The 24,146-nt window shown below is 37.9% G+C and overlaps 1 protein-coding gene across 2 annotated transcripts in view; it reads right to left on the bottom strand.

Moving 5' to 3' along the window:
- adam17b (ADAM metallopeptidase domain 17b) overlaps positions 1-24,146 on the bottom strand; it is a 74,321-nt gene that overhangs the window by 44,637 nt on the left and 5,538 nt on the right. For both annotated transcript variants that reach the window (XM_072561569.1, XM_072561559.1), the window contains exons 2-5: positions 16,397-16,529; positions 11,159-11,292; positions 2,557-2,645; positions 1,289-1,469 (exon numbers count right to left, since the gene is read on the bottom strand). In XM_072561569.1, coding sequence (XP_072417670.1) covers positions 1,289-1,469; positions 2,557-2,645; positions 11,159-11,292; positions 16,397-16,529 — 537 coding nt within the window. The remainder of the gene's footprint in view (positions 1-1,288; positions 1,470-2,556; positions 2,646-11,158; positions 11,293-16,396; positions 16,530-24,146) is intronic.

Consider the following 24,146-nt stretch of genomic DNA (forward strand, 5'->3'; position numbering starts at 1 on the left):
ATCATCTTACTTGAAATCTGCTTTCCATGACTCAGAAATGTGACTATTTTCATTTTGAACCTATGCATCTGATTTGGCCCTTAAATGACTATGTCAACTGAAACAGATTCCAAAGAGTTTTGTAGAACCTTTCCACTGAGACGAATGAAATATAAACACTTTACACAGTGTGTATTTTGAGAAAAGGAAAAGCTTTGCACCAGGATGAGTGCTCAGAGCCTTAAATATTGTCTAGGTCATGTCCAACTCATCTTTGAATCTTCAATGCAAAGACTGAATGAAGTAAATACCTCCAATTATTTCACATTGCTTTCTTAACTTTTAAAGTCCACTCTTCCTACTTTTACACAAAATGCTTCTCTATATTCACAGACTGATAAAGCACCTTTCCAATGTAATATAAATAGTGTTGAATGGGTATTCAAATGGCTTAAGGCATCTTTAACAAAACAATTTATTCATCTATCTTGCCTGTTTCTAGTATTCATTAGAGATGTCCTGCCTAGGCAGTAATTGTCAGGAGCCAAAGTGGGCATTGATGGAGACTGTGGGGGGTAGTTCACCTGTCTATCCTTTTGACAGCAGAGGCATAAGTCCAGATTCCCTGCACCTTCATAAAACAAAAGGGAATGGAAAGTAGTACCAGAACTGAAACAAAATGTTACTGCACAATAGTAGCAACAATATCTTAATGCAAATAAGTCAAACAATAGATCATCAGCAGAAATTATTGGCTTCAAAAGAATCAAATTCCAATACTAAGTTTTCAGTTGAAGACTCAACATTGAACTTTCCTTCACAAAATGTACTTGCATTAAATAAGTGATTTTTAAATCACTTAGAACAACCAGAGCATAGTTTATGTGAAAACTTTTATTGAGTACAAGAAACCATAATGATCCCAAGGATTTTTAACTTCTGCATAGTGGTCATTATTGTTCAAGAGCACTCCCTTCATTCAGTTGTACTTTGTTCCACAAAAAGCAACATTAGCCTCTGCGATTTTATCTCACAAGAGGTATTGCACTGTAAGTCACTGAGAATGGGTTTCAGATGAAACTAAGAAGCTATTGTATAAATAATTCATGGAAATTACAGAGTAGGAAGACACATGCACCCAGTGCTAATGAGAAAAGTACTTTTTCAAACAACTTGCATTGTTGGTAATATTTTAAGAAGTATCAAGTCAATAAACTGGCATTGCAACTATACTAACAGAAGGTAAATTGGCTGATGATCAGACCATGTAATAGGAAACCAATCAGATTACTTCCTCAAATATACCTACTTGTAGATGCATCTGTATCAAAATCATCCTCATCAAGTTCCTCTGGTGAAAGTTCAGAGTCATTCAACTTTATGTAACCACAAACATTTGATGACTTTAAACGCCCAATTTCCCGAACATCTTCAGATTTGTACGCCAACAATTTTTCCACAGGCTCAGAGTCAATAAACCTCCAAAGGGGCTAGAAACAGGAATGAAAGTTGTCAACACAAATTAAGTGAGTAAAAATCTAATTAAGTTATGACAATTTACTTTGACCAATTTTACCATAAAAGGAGCATGCTCTAATACAGCGTATTTCCATGAACACAACAGCAACCATTCTTAGAAGTATTTCAAGATATCTTGAGATAATGCAAAGCATATAACTTTTAAATCTCAAATGATGTCTCAATGTTTGTAAACACAGAGGGGTCATTATAAATCCAGCTGAAGAATGGACATTTTTGGAGGTTTTCAAAAAGGAAGAGAGCGCAACAGGGAATATAAAATCAAAGAGGAAAAGACATGAGATATATTTTATATGGAGTGAAATGCCAGCCAGAAATTGTGGAGTGAAGAGAACAGGATCATAAAATAGAGCAGAATCAGAAGACAGATCCATAGAAGAGAAATCAAAGATTTAGAATTCATACCAAAATTGTGTAAGGGTCTGGAGACAAAGTTTAAACATTATATTACAAAAATCAAGTTTTAAGTCAGCAAGAACATGGTAATAAGAAGTAGTTGCATTTCGGAAGTAAGAGTTTGTAGAAAGAGGATAGGTAGCCAGGAAGGAGGACAACTGAACAGTCAAGCTGAAAGTGACAAGAATACTAATCAAATTGCAGTGAGGAGAGAGACAGGTAAGATTATGGAATAGTAAACAGGTAACTTTGGCAATGCATGGTGAGAGATTTATAGCTGAGCTCAGGGTTGAACAGCCATAAAATAGGTTAACAGTAGTACAGAGTATGAGAGTAAAGAAGCAATGGTAATCTTGTCCAAAACACTGCTCAATCCACAGAACTGTACACATTTTGGTCTTTTGCATCCTTTCTGTAATGTGCTAGTTCATCAAAAAACTGGGTTAAATGGCCTCCATCTATGTTGTAAATTTATACAAGTCACATATGATTAAAAATCTAATATCTTTGACCTCAAGTATGAACATTTTAAGCCAAATTCTCCTTCAGAATATTACAGTAGTTTAACACACAAATAAAATTCTATAGACTTCAGGATTTCAAGACATAGCATCTTAAGAAGGTAATGAAAGTCAAGAATACCTCTACATTATATTCTCCTTCATCGGTAACAATTCTGGCAGCAAAATCCTCATTATCAATAACGGCCCGGACTTTTGAACCTGGCTCACCTTTTATTTAAAAAAGCAAATTTCGTATAATTAGACTTCTTAGCCATCATAGCTTTTACTGTACAATGTTTCAGCCTGTAATTTGGAGTTCTTACTTATGAATATTAATGAAACAGCTCCTGCAATGTCCCAGTCGATAACAGTAGTGTCGACGAATCGTAAATAGAAAGTCTCTGGTTTGATCCCTGCACTATACGGCTGGTGCGTAATTAGTAAATAATTATTAGATTTTCAGTATTATGAACTGCAAAATGGAGCTTTCAGAGATTCTAGCAACAATTACCAATGTTTGCTTACTGCAGAAATATTGTGCTCAATGCACAAGGGCAAACATTATGCATAAAAATGCTGCAAATGCAAAATAGTATCTATACTAACTTGACATTTCTGGATGAATATGGACATAAATTTAAATAAAAATACAACTTTCTGCTAGAAAGTTAAAGTCTCCATCTCATATCATGTTCTGTTCAAGTCTTGCATAACATGAAACTTCAATTACGTGGAAACTGAATATTCAAAAGCAAATGTTATTCCCAGATTTTATTAATTCCAAGTCTATTCTGGTGCTGTCTGATTGAAAATACTATTACAGTAATAATGCTATTTGCACTGCTTGTGCAACTTGATATTCCAAGTAAAAGCAAGATACTGCAAATGCCGGAAATCTAAAATAAAAACAGTTTTTTGGTGATACTATATTTCAACATTAAAGAAACAGAATTCAAACACTGCAATATTATTAATATTAATCTTATTTTACCCATCAATATGAATATTGCTATAATATGTTGCCCATCTAACTTTTAATTTCTTCCCTCTTGGTGTATCAAATTAAAATCAAAGCATTTCCTAATTTGCTCCCTTTACATCCTTCTCTTTGTCAAATAAAGCAAAGTTTTAAAAACCGAAATTTTCATGAGTTTCAAAAGTCCGGCTGGTCAAAGCCCTGACCTTGAAGAATGGCACAGAAATAGTTTTAGGTATCAACAGTAAAGTGACAAGTTAAAATGTACAGTAAAGAAGTTAAAATGTACGGTAATGCTCTCAGGCTCCAACCCCTAGGTAGGAAGCCATTCGGCACATGTTGTTGAAGGGTGGTGCAATGCAAGAAATGGTGTGTACCTAGCATTCTTCTTATAGTATATACTTCTTTACTGGAGCCTCGGATATGCACCTATCCTTAAATATGTTTTTTGGGTCTAAATGTCAGAATCATATGAAGGAAGGAAAAGCATGCTTCTCCTCACACTGGGTCAAAAATTTGCAAACAAATCTGCAATTCTTCCCTGTCAATAGCTTATAACGCACTTAAAGCTCTTTCCAGGGCAGTTAATTGAAAGTGGACTGGGTCAGGATAGGATGTGAAATATAGGAAGACAACTAGAAGGAGCAAACAAAAAATGCCATGAGAATATGCTAAGAAGGCCTTGAATTCAGGCAGAGGGGTGCAAAAGTACAGAAGCTGAAGGAAGAGATTTTAGTGGGTAGACAATAGTGTTGAAGACTGGATTAGTGGTGCTGGAAGAGCACAGCAGTTCAGGCAGCATCCAACGAGCAGCGAAATCAACGTTTTGGGCAAAAGCCCTTCATCAGGAAGAAAGGAGCACACCGCACGTACAGGAACCCAATGGAGTTAGATAGGAAGAAAAACCTGACAGGCAGAAAGCTTTGCACTTGCATGTTTTTATAACTATCAGACCTCTCAAAGCAACAATTAAGTAATTTTAAAGTGCAGTCATTATGTTGGGTTGGGTAACACAGCACAATTTACGTACAGCGACCTTCCCAATAGCATACTGATCATGATCTAATAATCTGATTCTGTGATGTTGGTTAAGGGAAAAATATTGACCAGAACACTTAAAATAATATGATACTTTACATCAAACTGAACAGACAGATGCAACATTAGTTTAATGTTTCATAAAAAGAAAGCAGCTCTGACAGTGCAAAACTTACTGCTGGAATGTCAGCCTTTATTTTTGTACTCAAACCACTGAGCGGGAGTTGAAGCTGAAACCTGAGCAAACTGACAGAGCTGTAGGCTATCAAGACCCCAGGTTCTAATGACCTTCATCCTAGAATCTTAATGGTGTTAATGAGGAAGTAAATGCATTGGTCTTAATTTTCCAAAATTTGCTAGATTCTGGACAAGACCCATCAAACTGAAAAGCAGCAAGCATAACTCTTGTATTCCAGAAAGGATGGGTGGGAGGTGGAGGTGGTTGAGGGAGAGGAGGAGGAGGAAGAAGAAAAGGAGGAGGCTGTTACTACTGGGCACCCGAGTGTTTTCTTTAAAATTCATTCATGGGATGTGGGCGTTGCTGGTTAGCAGAGCAGTTACTGGTTATCCCTAGTTGCCCTTGACAAATAGCGGTGACTTATCTATTTGACCAATTGCCACCCATTATGGGTAGGGAGACCCACACTGCCATTAGGAAGGGAACTCCAGAATTCTGACCCAGCAGCACAGTCTGATCTTGTGAAAGGGAAATCAAGTACTAAAAATATTACTGGTGTTCTTTGAAGTGGGAACACACCCTGTGGATAAAGGGAGACAACAGACGCACTGTACTGATGTTTGCAGAAGGTATTAGACAAGGCACAAGCGTTATTGTGCAGGATTAGTCCCTCCAGCAATAATGCACAGCAGTAGTGTGTACCGTCTACAAGATGCGCTGGAAAACTTCACTGGAGCTCTTTAGTCAGAACCTTCAAATCCCACAACTACTGCCATCTAGAAGGACAAGGGCAGCAATGCACAGAAATGCCACCTCTTGCAAGTTCATCGCCAAAGCAATCACCATCTGACTAGGAAATACATCACTGTTCCTTCATTGTCACTGGGTTAAAATCCTGAAAATTCCTCACCAGCAACATTGTAGGTATATTTATATCAAATTGGCAGCAACAATTCAAGAAGGCAAGACCCCACCATCGAGGGCAGTAAAGGATGGCGAGTAAATGTAGGCCAGCCAAAGGCATCTACATCCGCGAGAAAAATTAGAAGATTGACTGGGTGACAGAAATCAGTATGCATAAATGGACCTTTTCCTGATTGACAGGATGTGACAAGTGGAGTCCTGCAGGAATCTATGCTGGGGTTTCAGCTTTTTACAAATTACAATAATGACTTAGATGAGGGGACCAAAGATATAACAGCTAAAGCTTATGACACCACATCTTAAATCTCAAATGAAACTTTGATCTCTTATTCAAGGAAGCATATAGATCTTTTAGAGGCAGTTCAGAGAAGGTTTACTAGACATATTTGGAATGACTGGGCTGTCTTGAGGATAGGTTGGAAAGGCTGTGATTTTTACAACTGGAGATGAGAAGAATGAGAAGTGAGCTCATTGTATGTACCCAATTCCCTGAACAGTATTGACAAAGTGGATGTGGAAGGGATGTTCTATCTTGCGGGTAAGTCCAGAACCAGGAGGGACTGTTCTAAAATTAAGGTTCACCGTTTTAGGACAGAAAGGAGTCTTTTTTTTTGGAGGGTTGTGCAATTTTGGAACACTTTCTGAATAGGCGATGGAGGTGGGTTCATATCTTAAGAATTAGGTAAAAATATTCTTGTTAGATGAGCTAATCAAAGGTTACTGCAGGTAGATGGGAATATGGAATTTGATTTTATTAAATGACCAAACAACGTCAAGAGTTGAATGCTCCTCTTGTTCCCAATAAAACTACACAAATTGGAACCAGTTACAGAACGGAGTAAAACTTTTATCCAAATCATAGATGGAATGACCATCTTCCTCATGGAGACAGAAGCACAAAAAAGGGAAAAGTTACATTTCTCTTGTACAGTGCAATGTTACCAGCTCAAGAACTGCTTTCAGTTTTAGACATCAGGCATTAGGGATATACAGAGTTGCCTTGAACATGGTAGAATTCAAATTTACCAGACTAATAAATCGGGTTAAATGGATAAAATTATCTGGAAAAGTTGCACACATTTTGTTTGTGTTCCTCTGGAATTTGAAAGATTGTGAACTGATCTTTTGAAGATGTTTAAATGATAAAATTATTCAAGAGCAAACACACAAGAACTGTTTGCTCCAGTAGAAGAATCCAGATCAAGGGAGCACAGTTTTAAAATTAGAATGAAGCCATTTAGGAATTAAATTAAGGATCAAAGGAAGTTGGGAACGTTCTGACTGAAAATGTTCTAAAGCTAGGAATCAATTCACTTTTTAAGACTGGGGGCGATAAATATTTATTTGATGACAGTATCTACTGGAGTTGTAGATAAAGACAATGTTTTTGATGTATCCTCTTTGGACTTAAGCAAGTCTTTTGCTAAGATTCCACATGGAAAACTGATAGCAAAGGGAAGAGTCTACAAAATCCAAGGGAATTCAGTAAATTGCATCCTGAGTTTGCTAAATGGTAGGAAGTAGAGGGTGATGGTTACGGGTTTTTCTTTAAACTGGAAGGAAGTGTCCAATGGGACATTTGCTGTTTGTGGTTCACATAAATAATTTAGACTTCAATATTGGAGGGGAAATCAATAAATTGACAGATTATGCAAAAAAATTAGTGGGGAGTCAAAAAGTGGGAAGAATAGTCTTAGGTTAAAGGGGTGTATAGTCAGGTTCATCATAGGCTGATTAGTGGCAAATGGAATTCAATCTGACTAAATGTGAGTTAATGCGCATTGGCAGGACAAACAAGGCAAGGCAATACGTGATGAACGATAGGAACTTGGAAGACACTGAGGATCAGAGGAATGTTGGCATATGTGTCCACCAGTCCTTTAAGGTATCAGGACAGGTGGATACAGTGATTCAGAAGGCATATGTAGACTTGCTGTAATAAATTCAGACATAGAGTTTAAGAGTAGGGAGGTCATACTAGAACTGTATAAAATGTTGATTAGGCCACAGTTAGAGTATTGTGTGCAGTTCTGGAATCCACAGTATATGAGGAATGTGATAGCACTGGAGACAGTGCAGAGGAAATTTAGCAGGATTTTGCCTGGGCTGGAGGTGCACTTGAGAGTTTGGGCTGGGCTGCTTTCCTTAAAACTGAGACGACATGATTCAATGTATAAAATTATAAGGAACATAGATAGGAAGACACTTTTCATCTTGATTGAGGGATCAATAACCAGGCAAAAACAATGTGAATATGAAGCCAACATGTGCAAGGTCTTAAGGTGCAATAGTCTGCATGACTTGTAGTTTCTGAAAAAACAGTGTCCAACATGACATAAAAGTGTTACAGTTGTGGAGATGATATGCATGCAATATTGCAGATATGAAAGAAAGCAAGGTATCAAGAAATCAGATGTAGAAACAGATTTTTTTTTATTTATGTATTTATTCATGGGTGAGGGTGTTGCTGGCTACGTCACCACTTATCGTCCAACCCTAATTGCCATAGAGAAGATGGTGGTGAGCTGCCTTCTGGACCCACTGCAGTCCTAGTATAGGGACACCCACAGTGATGTTAGAATTTTGACCCAGTAACAGTAAAGAAATACTTCCATTTCAGCTTGGAGGGCAACTATAGATGGTGATATTTCAATATATCTGCTGCATTTGTTCTTCAGAGTGGAAAGTGGTGAATGCGACTCCCCTATTCAAAAGGGCTCCGGGTGTCTTGTCACATGAAATCACAAAAGGTTGGAATGCAGTTAAATGATTAGGAGACAAACGGAATATTGCTGTTTATTGCAAAGTGAGTGGAATACATGATTCAGAATCTTTTGCTATACAATAGGATATTGGCAAGACCACATCTGGAATACAGAGTACATATTTGGTCTCCTGAATTAAGGAAGGATTAGATGCATGATAGGGAGCTCAGAGAAGGTTTACTCAACTAATACCTATGATATGTAAAGGTTTGGTAAGATGAAACTGAATCCACTGGAGTTTAGAAAATCAAGAAGTGATTCAAGATCCAAGGGTACTCAACAGAGTGAATGCTGAGAAGATGTCACCCTATTTGGGAAAAACTAGGATTACGGACACAGTTTAAAATACGGGATGACGCATTTAAGACAGGAGTGGAGTTATACAGTCACAGAGTTGCACAACACGGAAATAGACCCTTTGGTCCAACTCGTCCATGCCAACTAGTTATCCTAAATTAATCTAGTCTGATTTGCCAGCACCCGGCCCATATCCCTCTAAACAGTTACTATTCAAGTATCCAACCAGATGCCTTTTCAATGTTCTAATTGTACCAGCCTCCACCACTTCCTCTGGCAGCTCATTCCATACACACACCAACCTTTGCATGAAAATGTTGCCCCTTCGGTCTTTTTAAAATCTTTCTCCTCTCACCCTAAACCTATGCCCTCTAGTTCTGGACTCCCCCAACCCAGGGAATCATGCTTCTCATGATTTTATAAACCTCTATAAGGTCACCCCTCAGCCCCTGATCCTCCAGGGAAAACAGCCCCAGCCTAATCAGCCTCTCCCTATAGCTCAAACCTTCCAACCCTGGCCAAATCCTTGTAAATCGTTTGAATACTTTCAAGTTTAACATCATCTTTCATATAGGAGGGAAACAGGAATTGCATGCAATATTCCAAAAGTGGCCTAACCGATATCGAGTACAACCATAATATGACCTTTCAACTCCTATACTCAATGCTCTGATAATAAAGGAAAGCATACCAAACGCCTTCGTCACCAGCCTATCTACCTGAGACTCTACTTTCAAGGAACTGTGAACCTGCACTCCAAGGTCTCTTGGACAAGCAACATTCTCCAGGACCTTACTATTAAGTCCTGCCCCGATTTACCTTTCCAAAATGCAGTATCTTGCACTTATCTAAAAAAAACTCCATCTGCTACTCCTCGGCCCATCTGATCAAGATCCCATTGTACTCGGAGGTAAACTTCTTCATTGTCCGCTACACCTTCAACGCTTGTATCATCTGCAAACTTACTAACTATACCTCCTATGTTCACATCCAAATCACTTACATAAATGACAAAAAGCAGTAGACACAGCACTGAACCTTGTGGCACACCACTGGTCTGAAAAGCAACTCTTTAGCACCACCCACTGTCTTCTACCTTCCAGCCAGTTCTATATCCAAAGTTTCAGGCAGATCGTACCATACAAAAAGTGCATCAGGTAGCAGAACAGATTGCAGAATACAGTACTACAGCAGAGAAGATGCAAAGAGAAAGATCACACTAAGAGTTGAGAGATCCATTCAAAAGTTTGATAATAGGGAAGGTGATGTTCTTGAATCTGTTCATATGCATATACAAATGTTTATAGGAGGCCACAATCAGATCTTACCAAAAGGCAGAGCAGTTTACAAAGGACTAAATGGTCTAATCCAATTTCTAATTCATTTGCTTGTATGCTGCTTATTTCTAGGTTTCAGCAGATGAAATAATTTCTCACCATCACCCTTTTGATCCTATTAAAAATCTCAAATTTGATATCACCATTTGAGGGATAACCTAAGCGAATACAAGTCTAGTCAATCCAACCTACCCTGGTAATTTGACTCTCATATTCTTTTACAATTACGATGCATTCCTCTTTCCTGAGATATGTTGTCCAGAATAGAACATTGTACTCCTAAATCGGGTCTAACCAGAATTTTGAACTGCCATAACTTCCATCTATATACACTACCCCACTCCTGAGATAAACGGCATTCACTTTCTAAATAGAGTTGAGCATGTTCACTAGTATGAAGTCATTTTTAAGGTTGGATCTCCAAATCTCATGGCTTTTCTATTGGCATTTGGAAACTACTCTGATTTATCTTTCTTAGATAGAAACAGGAAGGCTTCACACTTAGTCACATGGAATTCAATTTACCAATATAAACCATTCACAATCTAGCTATGCCTCATGTAATTTTCTTCTCTTTTAAAAAATTTACTTTCTTTTCATCAGAAGTAAGTGATGCTGCCGAAGTAGACATCTTTGTCACGAAGAGTGCGTGGGGTCAGAGTATAACTTATCCACAACTACGTGTCAAAAAACTAGTTATTAACTCCTTAAAAGCAGTTCAATAAATATCTTAATATGTTAAGCTTTTGGGACAGATTATTGATTTTCTCAGTAGTTCCCTTTCATCTTTCACTTTATACTCACAAATTTCACATAAGCATTCACATAATAAGTATATCAAATCAGATCACCAATAAGTTCAGACAATGTCCTTTGATGCACATGACTTATTAATTTCAGAGCAGGAGATCTCCTGGAATTCAGACAACACAGGATTTTTTGATATAAACATCTCATGCAAGTACAGCAGCCTAGTAACCATGGTAATTAAACTGAATCACTGGATTCACATTTAAAGAACAAGTTTCAAAATTTCTGATTAATTCATTCCGCTTCAAGTACAAAGTGAATTAATATATAGTATTTTGAATAAATGAACTCCTTTCTACAAAATGCCTTTCATATTATTGAACATGAATTTTGCTTAGGTTTATACTTTCAATGTAGCAGTACTACAGCCTACAACACAAGTATTGTATGGCATACATTGAACATTTAACACTTACCAATCACATGGCCAATAAAGAAGTTCTTCCATTGCACAGGATATTCTTCTTCATTTCCATACCTGTCCACTACTACCGCTCTGAAAGTATCAGAAAATTGCTCCACGCTTGATGTTAAATACAATCTAAAATTTCTGTAATAAAAAGACAAAAGATAAAAAATCTTGTTATAACACAGCTCTTATGTCAATCAATTGTTAGAAAGATACAGATTTGCTCTGCACACTTACACAAAATGATATACAGGCAGGAATTTTAAAAGGAATTAGCATAGCAAAGCCATTTAAAATGAATCTATAGCGCATTCTTTGAATTAGGATGGTAAGGAAAAAAACTTTCATGAAGAGTTGTGGAATTATTTTCTAAAAATCTCAATTCCAAAAGCTTAAAAAAAATAGATAAGATCACATTTTCATCATCTGTCTTACAGCTTTTTTGATTCAATCATGAGATGGGGGCATTGCTAGGCAACCGTTGACTTTCCCTAATTAAACTGAGTAGAGTGTCTTCTTGAAGAGACTTGATCAACTTGCTAAACAATTTTAAAAGTCAATTAAGAGATTATCACATTTCCACAGATTTAGAATCACAAGTAGGTCAGAAGAGGCAAGGACGACGCATTTTGTTTGCGAATGAATAGTAGTGAACCAGATGGATTTTCAATGACAATCCAATAGTCTGACAATCGTCATTACTGATACTAGCTCATCATTACAGATTTAATTAACTGAGTTTAAATGCCCCTGCTACTACCATTGTATTTGAACATATGTCTTCAGATCATTAGCCCAAGTCTCTGGATTACCAATCCTTGTAAATGAACTAAATAGTACTGTGCCCTTTCTTATTTGAAAACTCTCAAATGATGGGAAGGAGACAGTGACTAAAGCTATGGAGTATCCTTCCACTTAAATATATCACAGTTCATGTGAAAATGTTGACTCTTCAATTTTTACATTTTCTACAATAAAATCACATTTTATTTGAGAGTTTGGATAGAACCAGAATGTTCGATGCCCAACTTCTCTCAAGTTATATATGTTATGTTATATATCAATATACTACAAAACGTATACTCTTGCATAATACTTGGATCCAGGCAAGATTTCAAAGTTTTAGCAAATATTGAGAAGTGCATTACTTCACAATATCATTAAGCAAATGAAATGTTCTGGAATTTTGTTGAGAGTAGAACAAAAATTCAAATTAAGCAAGAGATTTATTCAAGATTCAGCTCATCACCACATTTGAAATGGACGCTTAGGAACTAGAAGTCTATTCAAATTCTCAGTCTGCAAACAAATAAGCAATTATATTGTCATATAATTGTATTTCAGTTTTCAAAAAAAAAAATCTTGTTTAGGGTAGCACAGCCATTCTTGTTGATGGCAATCTTTTAAGATGTTGTTGACTTGCTTTGACCTGCTCACTTTGAGGATGATCACCACTCCTTTCTCTTCAGCTACTAGCTCTATACTCACAATTGTAATGAAAAAGTCAATTGTAACAGAAAGTTTCTGGACTTCAGCTTAGACCGGTGCAATAGACCTGCTGGCTCCTTTTAATCAGGAAACCAGAGCAATTCCAGATTTTCATCCATTGAAAGCAAGCTGACATCTCCCCTCTTCTCATGAGAGCATGGATGCCAGCTACAACCACAGATTAGGAATGAGGAATACATGTATCCAATGTATAGAATACATTCCTCACTTGAGGAATAAACGCAAGTTTTCCTACTATTATATCAGCAGTAGACCATCTGACTAATCTAGCCTACTCCACTTTCCACTACAATTATGGCTTATACTTCAAAAGCCATTCAGATTGAAATGTCCAACTGTAACATAGTTTTCCTTCCACTAATAATATTAGTTTGTTTTAAATCAATTACAGTCAACATACCTATACAATTCACACCAAGTAACACCATTTCATAGAAACATGCTAGCCAGCTGTCTTTATCTCCAGCATGTATTCTAAAATACCCTTAAAGGGCACAAACTAAGGGAACACAAACAATAAATAACACAAATGAAATGCTTATCGGGTCAGATCACTCCATCAGAACTTTTCTCAATATGGCTACCTGCTCTGATTTTAAACAGAATGACAATCAAAAATGTGAAGAAAATACTGCTGTAAGGACAACAATTATATTTCATTCCTCTGATAGGATAGAGTCTTCATCCAGGAATGAGAAAACTGCTGATTATGTGACTATATAATCTCACAATAGATCAGGTATCAATCCCAAGAACTAGGTAAAATATATTCTACTCCGTTTCATTAGAAAATATCCTCTTCATCGCATAGATACTACATCTCTTAAATGACTGCCAGACTATTCAGACCTCTTGGCATAATGATAAACCCACCAACACACTAAAACAGCAGCTAATGAACTTGAAAGACCCTATACAGACAACAAGCAAAACTAATGTAACTCACAAAATAACTTGCAAGAACTGTAACAAACACTACATTGGACAAAGAGGCAGAAAACTAGCTACCACGATAAATGAACATCATCTAGCCACAAAAATAAATGATCCACTCTCACTAGTACCTTTACACACCGATGATGAAGGACACAACTTTGACTGGGACAACACATCCATCCAAGCACAAGCCAAACAGAGAAATGCATGAGAATTCCTAGAAGCGTGGCACACCAACCAGAAATCTATCAACACACACACAGACTTGGATCCCATTTACCACCCCCCAAGGAAAAGAACAAGAAATGACATCACCAACCCAAGGAAACCTAAACACAAATAATGGGCCTTACTACCAGTGCTTCACTGGAGGCTCACTGATGATGTTAACTAGTCTGGTGACGAAACGTCTGAAATCGAACCTTCCAGCTCAGCGAACAAACTTACATCCAGAACCTCAATCTGACTTACAAACCTCAAAAGTCACTAATACTACACTATTTTATTAATTACAGGAATGCTATCATTACTGATTTTCAACCTTTGAGATTTTTAAATTCACTTAACTGCCCACAGGGCAAATTTCTTCTTTGTAAATCTTCAACTTGCTTGTTCTGTTTCACTGGGCAGAGACAAAATACTGCCTCCAGCCAGCCATCACATGCCATAGGTTATGCGTGCCTCAGTCATCCTTGTTGCCTCAAGAAAGTTCACAATCTCCACAGGGCATCTTTCCTGCTCAATGCAAATTATCAGGGGGAATAGGACGTAATCTGGAATTCATTTCTGTTTTATGACAAAGTTTCAGATTTTATTAGCTTGATGGACAGCTTTTATTTCATTTTTATAATTTCTTTAGTCTCGTGGTTCAAATAAGACCACAAGATGCAAGAGAAGAAGTAGGCCATCCAGACCAAAGTTCACTCCATACTCAATGAGATCATGGTTGACCTGATAATTCTCAACTCCATTTTCCGGTCTTAACCTCATAGCAATTGATTCCCTTAATGATTAGCTATTCAGCTCAGCTTTGAATATACCCAGTATCCAAACCTCCGCAGGAAATAATTTCACATATTCATGATCCTCCAAAAGAAGTTCCTATTCATCGGACTTAACTTTGTGAGCCTTTATTCTGAGACTTTGCCTCTGCTCCTCACTTTTCCTATAAGTGGAAACAACTACTCTGCATCTATCCTTTCAACACCCCAAGAATCATACATGTTTTAAATATGTCTTCTCTCACTGTTCTGAGCTCCAATGAGTACAAGTCGAACCTATCCAACAGCTTCTCAACAGAAAATTCCTCCACACCCAGAATCAATCTAGGTGATCAACCTGGACAGCCTTTAATGCCAGCAGAGCTTTCCTCAGATAACAGGACCCAAACTGTCCACTATATTGCAGCTGTGGTCTGATTTATGCCTTTTACTAGCAAAACATCCCTACTTTTACACTCCATTCCCTATGAAATAGAGGCCAACACACCATTTACCTTCTCTACTACCACAGAATATAGATGCTAGCTTTTTTGTGATACAAGCACACAGACCTCAAAATCTCTGTAGAGTAATTTTCTGCAGTCTTTCCCAATATAGATAAAACAGACCTTCTATTTGTCTGACCAAAATGCATATTATATTCCACCTGCCAAATTTTTGCCCACTCATTTAACCTGTCTAAACCTCTCTTTAGATTCCTTTTATCATCTTTACCACTTGTCTTTCTTTTTATGTTTAAGGAAGCTCTGTTTGTTTTAATTTAATTACTAGTTGGCACATAATTTATTTTCTCCCTCTATTATTTCTTTCATCACTCTTACCAACAAATAAGCCAAAATGAATTGGTTTTAATACTCTGTACATAAAGTGGTCACATCTTTCAATATATTACAAAAAAAAATCAGTATTGCTGAAACACCTACATCAGTGTAGAAGATTAACTTTAGTTTAGTATGAACTTGGTATTGCTAACAAAAAATGCATTGTCAATGCTTTTTCTTCTGTACTCATCCAGATAATTCACAAGAATACCAATCTAAGGGGCAAACTAACATTAACATTGAGTGGAGTGTGCCAATTGGTTGGCAAGTGGACTCTGATTGTGGAGGCATTGACTTGGAGAATGCACCTGTTAAATGATGATTAACAGTTAGCATTTTAAACTAGGCAAGTTGACTCTGATTGATCAAGGCGGTGCTGATGAGTGGAAGATGAAATGCTTCAACAAATGTTATCAGCAATATTCAAATTCTGTATTGACAAGTGATGACTGACAAAACAGCTTGATAGGTGGCATGTTAAAACATAGTGGGAGACAGACAGGGACAAAAATGGAGAACTCTGAGACTGCTCTTGGCCCAGGCCCCCAGCCATGCCTCATAGCCTATGTACAATGGGACGCCCCCTCCCCAGAGACCCAGCCTAAGTTATTGGAGCCTATATGCCAAGTATCCCTAATCTGGTGAGAGGTAAGACAAGTATCTACACAAGATTTGTAGCCCCTTACATAGTTGAAATATTCATTCAAACAAAATAAATAAAGTAAAAGAATATTCTGGAATAATGCACGTCACTAGTCTCAGTGCTTTGGCCTTACAATAACAACTGAGGTGGGCAACTTTTTTTTTAAATCATGAGCATAGTTTTGAATGGAATGGTTTTCTTCCACAGAAAATACCTTCACTACTTATTAATACTATAAATTGCATAACCATCCCTATAAAAGTCCACAAAGACTTCCTTATAGATCTGATCTTGTTAATGCAAATAATTACGTTAAACAATTTTCCTACGCATACCTGTTGAGGGCTGAAAACTGGACTGATTGTTCAACATGGGACTGTGGTCCTGCATCACGCTTTCTCACAGTGTGCTGACGGATATCCGATAAAGACAGGATGTCATAATCAGTTAACCATTCATTCAAGATATCTGTGAACAAAAAAGCAGGTTACCAGATTTTCTCTGATGGTGTATTATTTACGTATACAATTGCTCCAAGTATTGATTTTGCAATATACGACTTGGATTCAATACAAATTGGTCAACATTTCAGCTGACAAACTTAGAAACACTAAGCAGAGGAGACAACTCAAATTACAGATTAAGCTGGAATGAAATGAGTGGACAGAATAATGTGATGAAATTTAATAAAGACAGGTGTAAAATATTGCATGCTGGGAGGAGAATAAACAAACAGCAAAGTCAGCAGAATCTGATTTCCAAAAATGGACTGGGCTGACATATGGCATGAATGTTACTTTAGACTTCAGTTACACTGAACACAAGAAGAAAAATCCCAAACCACATCCTCTTAAACTCCAATGCCGACAGTGCTGTCAAACATTCCAAAACCCAAATCATGAGTAGCCAATTCGCCGAGCTGGGAATTTGTGTTGCAGACGTTTCGTCCCCTGTCTAGGTGACATCCTCAGTGCTTGGGAGCTTCCTGTGAAGCGCTTCTGTGATCTTTCTTCCGCCATTTGTAGTGGTTTGAATCTGCGGCTTCCGGTTGTCAGTTCCAGCTGTCCGTTGCAATGGTCGGTATATTGGGTCCAGGTTGATGTGCTTATTGATTGAATCTGTGGATGAATGCCATGCCTCTAGGAATTCCCTGGCTGTTCTCTGTTTGGCTTGTCCTATAATAGTAGTGTTGTCCCAGTCGAATTCATGTTGCTTGTCATCTGCGTGTGTGGCTACGAAGGATAGCTGGTCATGTCGTTTCGTGGCTAGTTGGTGTTCATGGATACGGATTGTTAGCTGTCTTCCTGTTTCTCCTATGCAGTGTTTTGTGCAGTCCTTGCATGGGATTTTGTACACTACATTGGTTTTGCTCATGCTGGGTATCGGGTCCTTCGTTCTGGTGAGTTGTTGTCTGAGAGTGGCTGTTGGTTTGTGTGCTGTTATGAGTCCTAGTGGTCGCAGTAGTCTGCCTGTCAGTTCGGAAATGCTCTTGACATATGGTAGTGTGGCTAGTCCTTTGGGTTGCGGCACGTCCTCGTTGCATCAAGGCACTATTCAGAAGGGTCACAACACACTGCAGTACACCAGAACTGCAAAATGAGGAAGAAGAACACCTATACAATGTATTCGCCAAAAACAGATACCCGCGCAATTTCATCAACAGATGCCTAAGGGAAAGACAACGGAACGAGGACATGCCGCAACCCAAAGGGCTAGTCACACTACCATACGTCAAGAGCATTTCTGAACTGACAGCCAGACTACTGCGACCACTAGGACTCATAACAGCACACAAACCAACAGCCACTCTCAGACAACAACTCACCAGAACGAAGGACCCAATTCTCAGCATGAGCAAAACCAATGTAGTGTACAAAATCCCATGCAAGGACTGCGCAAAACACTACATAGGAGAAATAGGAAGACAGCTAACGATCCGCATCCATGAACACCAACTAGCCATAAAACGACACGACCAGCTATCCTTAGTAGCCACACATGCAGATGACAAGCAACATGAATTCAACTGGGACAACACTACTATTATAGGACAAGCCAAACAGAGAACAGCCAGGGAATTCCTAGAGGCATGGCACTCATCCACAGATTCAATCAATAAGCACATCGACCTGGACCCAATATACCAACCACTGCAACAGACAGCTGGAACTGACAACCGGAAGCGGCAGATTCAAACACAAATGGTGGAGGAAAGATCACAGAAGCACTTCACAGGAGGCTCCCAAGCACTGAGGATGTCACCTAGACAGGTGACGAAACGTCTGCAACACAAATTCTCAGCTCGGCAAACAGAACCACAACAGCGAGCACCTGAGCTACAAATCTTCTCACAAACTTTGAATGAGTAGTCAATGCTGACTAGAAACCAAAAACTGTATCATCTATAACAAATGACCATTAAAACAAAATGGAGGGAGAGAACTCTGTGACAAGTGATTCACTGCCTGCTGTCACTGCATCATTCCAAGTCTGTCAATATACTACCATAATGATCATTTCAATACTATACTGGCTAATTCAAATATGCAATATTTAATATAATTCTTAACCACTCAAAATACAGGGTTGCATATTTTTGAATTGTTTTATCACCCTCTGCTTGAGAACGTGCATAAGGTATAAGCAGGCAGGGAAAGAGCTAAGTTCTGAGTTTTGCAAAACAAGATGTTCATCTGAGCATGACTCAGATCAGATAAGAACTTACAGTTAACAATGGGTGCTGTAGGCAAGGGTAATGGGTTAACAAGGTGGAAAAGTATTCATTATGCAGAGCCATTTAACAATATTGGAAGCACCTCAATATGTAATGTCAGTTTAACAAGGTGAAAAATGTTCATTATGTGAAGCCAGTTATTCATTGTGTAACAGCAAATGGCTTAACCTTTGCTATTGACACTTGCTGATTGTAACAGTCACCCAATCAGTATGCATGTTGCCTTATCTGGATGCTCTTCGCTGTAAAATGATTATATATTCATTGAGAAACTGCTGTTCCAAAGAAGACCGTAAACTCATATCTCTGTGCACATGGGTGATCGTTCTCTCTCCCTCCAGGTCCCAGAATAAAGATCAAGGAGGTAAAACCACACTGTCTCTGAGCGCTTTGCCTTGACTGAGGGGGGGGGGGGGAAAATGGGACAATAATATTGGCATGGTCGGCAGGATCTAAACAGATAGTTATGATCAGACAGTGTCAGCAGCCACCCAGAGCATCAATGTCTCGAGGCAGATGGGCCATAAGGTAAGATTTTAAGTGGGGTTCACGCCCCCATGAAGAGTAAAGTGAGAAAGGGGTTAAAGTACCCTCGTGGTGAAATTTGAGGCTCTGCAAGCCTTTGCTTTGGGGGATGAGAATGGCTGACACTGTGGTGCCATGGTCTGCTGTGAGGGCTTTCTAAGTGTAATTTCAGTGAGAGGATGCAAAAAAAAAGAGAAACGCTGAAGTTAAGGCTGTACTAATACTTGGGTTGAAAAAGGAAAATTTCAATGTAGATTGTGCCATGCTGAGAGAGTTTGATATTTAAAGTTTTTGGTTTGTTAAAATACTGGTTCAGAAAATCCTTTTAAGTAACTGTTTTGCCTTGTTTGAATTAGGATCTCAATTCAATGTGTTTTGTGGGCTATGTAATGGGGCAGATTTTGTTTTTACACTGAAATTGTACAACATTATGTCCTTTTTAAAATAATCTTAAAGCAAACTGATTTGAGTGCCTTGAGTCCCTGATCTGTATGAAATTCTACAATGCCTGTTTAAAAAAGATCAGTTGGGTCTGTGGTCATGCTTTAACCAGATGTAAGTACTGTATTATAATATCTTTGCTGCTATGTTTTTAATGCACAAAAACAAGTTTGATGTTTTGTTAAGATTCTAGAGGATATCAGAACGTGAGGCTGAACTGTCCAAATTGTTAATTATTGTTAAGACTTCACTGCCCCCCTTCATATTGCAAATTCAAAGAATGCTGATCTCTGCCACAGTTGCCACTAATTCTGATTGTTTTATTTGGGAAGTTTAATTTGGAGAACATATTTTAAAATATTCAGCATTTGTTTCCCCACAAATATCTGAGATTTAAATCCGAACTGAAACTCCTTTTCAATTGCCAAAGCACAGGAAACATGTTGTTGTTTTCTTGCCATTCAGGACTTTTGAAATACTTTTCCTGACAGCTTTCACATTAGCCAAGCATCAATTTGTTAAAGGAAAATAATTTTTGTATAAACTGAATGAGGTACCCGAGGGTTTGATTTTAGGACCATTGACTGTTGCTTATAACTGACTGAATTATTTAGGCAGAACAATTGAGAAGTTTATGAACTGTATAAAACTTGATAATATAAAAAACGTGAACAGAGCAACTGACTTCAAGACAACTGAGAATGTTGAAATAGACAGACACAATTTAGTGTAGTTAAATATGTGACTGTCTTCATACTGATAACCACCTTGGCAAGGAAAGAATGAGAGAGAAAATGCAAAGATACTTCCAACACATAACATCTTCTCTAGAGTTTCTCCATTCATGCCTTCGGACCACCACACACCCCTCCACAACCTCATCCAATGGATTCAAACAGCTCCCCAGTCATGAGCACGAAAAGTGTAAAAGTTAACAACAATGAAGAGGAGGTTGGTACACCTTTTGCCAGTGGCCTTCCTACAGACATTAAACCATACGAGCTTTACCTTGTCTTTTGATCATTTAAGGGACATGAAGGTTCATTGATCAAGCTAACATCACAATAGCCAGTTGGCTTTGTTACATTTAAAACAGCAGAGCAGGAGCAGACGCAGCAAAGAATGCTGTATTCATCTAGCCTACAGTTGCAGCTGCTGCACTGCCCACTCAGATGCGCTGGTAAACTCTATCTGAAGCATCTCTGCAAGGAAGTCTGGTCAGTTTTGAGAAGCATTTAACTGCCCTTATCCAAGAAATCAGATTTCTCCAACAAGTGATGCAAGAACAGACTGAATTTTGTTTTCAAGTTGGACTTTACGAAAGGAGATTTTGGAGAATTGGCTCATTTCCACTCAACTTTAAGAGAATGGAGTGGTCACTAAGGACAGGATTTAAGAACTTTACTGGTGAATTTTTTTTTCCACACGGGAGGATTCGTCACACTCTAAATTACTGTAACAGACTAGTAATTTTTGTTGTTATAGTCAGTCATTGTATTTTGAGTATTAATAACTTGCTTAAATACTGGCTGTCAGAGACTTATGAAAACTGATAATGCCATTGATTTTCACGAAATGATAAGGGAGGGAATGAGAATGTGTATAGGGTTTAAGTAGGCAGGGAAAGAGTTAAGTTCGGAGTTTTGTGAAACAAGAGATTCAGCTGAGCATGTCTCAGATCAGATAAGAACTTACAGTTTACAATGGGGTGCTGCAAGCAAGGGTAAGGAGTTAACAAGCTGGAAAGCATTCATTATGTAGAGCCATTTAACAATACTGGAAGCATCTCAGGTATGTAAGGTCAGTTTAACAAGGTGAACAGTATTCATTATGTGAAGCCAATTATTCATTGTGTAACCACAGATGGTTTAATCTTTACTATTGAATTTGCAAATTGTAATGGTAACTCAATCAATTTGTATGTTGCCTTATCTGGATGCTCTTCCCTGTAAAATGACTATATTTCATTCAAAAACTGCTGTCCCAGAAAAGACAGTGAACTCATGTCCCTGTGCACATGGGCGATTGTTCTCTCTCCCTCCAGGGCCCAGAATAAAGATGAAAGAGGTATAACTACTGTGTCTCTGAGCGTTTTGCTTCTACTGAGGGTGGAAAACAGATGACATGCTGAGCCGTCAAATTTCACCATCTTCTGTCTCTCTGGTTCTAATTGTACCATTTTATCAAAGTACCACATAAAGCAGAATGCCAAGACTCTTACCTGAACAGTAACTGAATTGAAATGTAAGAAAGAAATTACAGGTTGTTATACTATAACATGCATTTCATCAATACAAATTGGCTATAATGTAATGTGGATATTATTTGGATAACATGAACTTTCTACTCAACAGGTGTAGCAATTTTCTACAGCGCGAGGTCGCATAGAACAATACAGCGCAGGACAGGCCCTTTGGCCCTCGATGTTGCACCGACCTGTGAACTATTCTCGTCCCCCTACACTATCCCAATATCATCCATGTGCTTCACAAAGGAACACAAATGTCGCGTTATAGCAGAAATATCTGTATGAAAACAATCTGTATCAAGGGAGGAAGCAAGACAAACGCAGTAAAGGTAGAGATAACACAATGATAAAAGTTTTAACTACTTACAACCAAATATTTAGGGCAAATCTTGAACCTTGTGATTACCAACGTAATCTTCCATGAGCTTTCACTAGTGAATATCATTTATTTAATTAAATGATTACCAATAAAGTAGTGGTAGACAATACAATGTCATCAATTACTTTGCTGATTAAAGTGCTGTCAACACTCAAAACTTCTAAACAGCTTATCAGTTTGTGAATAAAAAAAACTTATTTCTTTGATGTAGAGGTTAAGCTTCAGTGTTTTCCACTTGCCACATCCCTCAATTAAGTGACTCCAGTCTGACAATATACAATTAAAGAGGAAGTAGTATAGAGCTTTTATAAAAATGTATGTACCATACAGTTTGCCTATTTAGATTCAAAACAAAAATTTTGTTTCCTCCAAGAAATCAATGGAAGAATTATCCAATTATGAGAGCACAAAAAAAAAGTGATTGCTCGATTCTTGGGCCTACCAAAATCATTAGATTCAACAACACAAACAGTAAAAGTTGAATGCCAAATTTGAAACTAAGGACATGTGCTGGGATTTCAACTGTTTATAATTCACATAAATGACTTGGATCAAGGGACAAAAACTATGGTTCCCAGTTTGTTGATGACACAAAAATAAGTAGGAAAGTAGCCTGTTAAGAATGCACAAGGAGACAACAAAAAGATATACAGTACATAGGTTAAATTGGTGAGCAAAGGTCTGCAGTAATGTGGTCTGGCCTATTTTGCTAGGAAGAATGAAAAAAATGCACATCAAAATAGAGAGCGAATGCAGACCTCTTGAGACACAAGAGGGATCTGGATGTCCCTGTGCATGAATCACAAAAGATTAGTAAATAGGAAGAGCAAGTAATTACAAAACCTAATAGCATGTTACCATTTAATAGCAAGAGGAACTGAACACAAAAATAAGGAAGATACGCCTCGATTGTACAAGGTAATGGTGAGACCACACCTCAAGTACAGTGTACTTATTTGACAAAGATGTAAATGCTTGGAAGTAGTTTAGAATATGCTTACAGACTAATACCTGGAATGGGCAGTTGACTTGAGGAAATACTGACAGACTAGGCTTGTATTTGCTGGAGTTTAAAAGAGTGAGGGGAGTTGATTGAAACATGTAAGATCCTGGCCAGTTTTGGATGTGGAGGGCATGATTCCCCTAAAATGAGAATCAAGAACTCAGGATCACTGTCTAAATGGTTGACCTCTTATTTTTTAGAAATTATGTTGCAATTTTTCTTTCGACTTCATAAGTTTTTGGAACTCTTACTAAAAAGGTGATGGAAACAGGGCCTTAGAATTTTTTTTTAAGATGAAGGATAGATTCTTGCAAAGCAAGAAAGTGAAAAGTAATCAGTGGTAGACAGGTTTGAGGTTACAATCAAATCAGCCCTCACCTCATTTAATGCAGAGTAGCCTGAAGAACCAAATATATTTTCCCTGCTCCTTGTCTGAATGGCAACTCATATTTCTCAAACTCAACAGAGAACACAACTCTTAAACCAAGGACACTCAAAAACTGAAAGCAACAAGCTGCAATGTATTTGTGGCTTTATTTAGAGAAATAATTCTAATGCAGAGAGAGTGCAAATAATAGTTGCAAAATAATCATTAGAACAGACTCATTCACTATTGGGAACTTTGCACAAAGTATTTTACTTTTTCCTGTGGTGACGACCAAGAAATGCAATCAGACACTGAAAAATACCTAACCTGCACCCGGATGAGAAGCTCAGCAGTGAGGCTGTGGATGTAGTCTAAACAATGGCCTACT

The sequence above is a fragment of the Chiloscyllium punctatum genome, chromosome 3 (genome assembly GCF_047496795.1).
Source record: "Chiloscyllium punctatum isolate Juve2018m chromosome 3, sChiPun1.3, whole genome shotgun sequence".
NCBI lineage: Eukaryota > Metazoa > Chordata > Chondrichthyes > Orectolobiformes > Hemiscylliidae > Chiloscyllium > Chiloscyllium punctatum.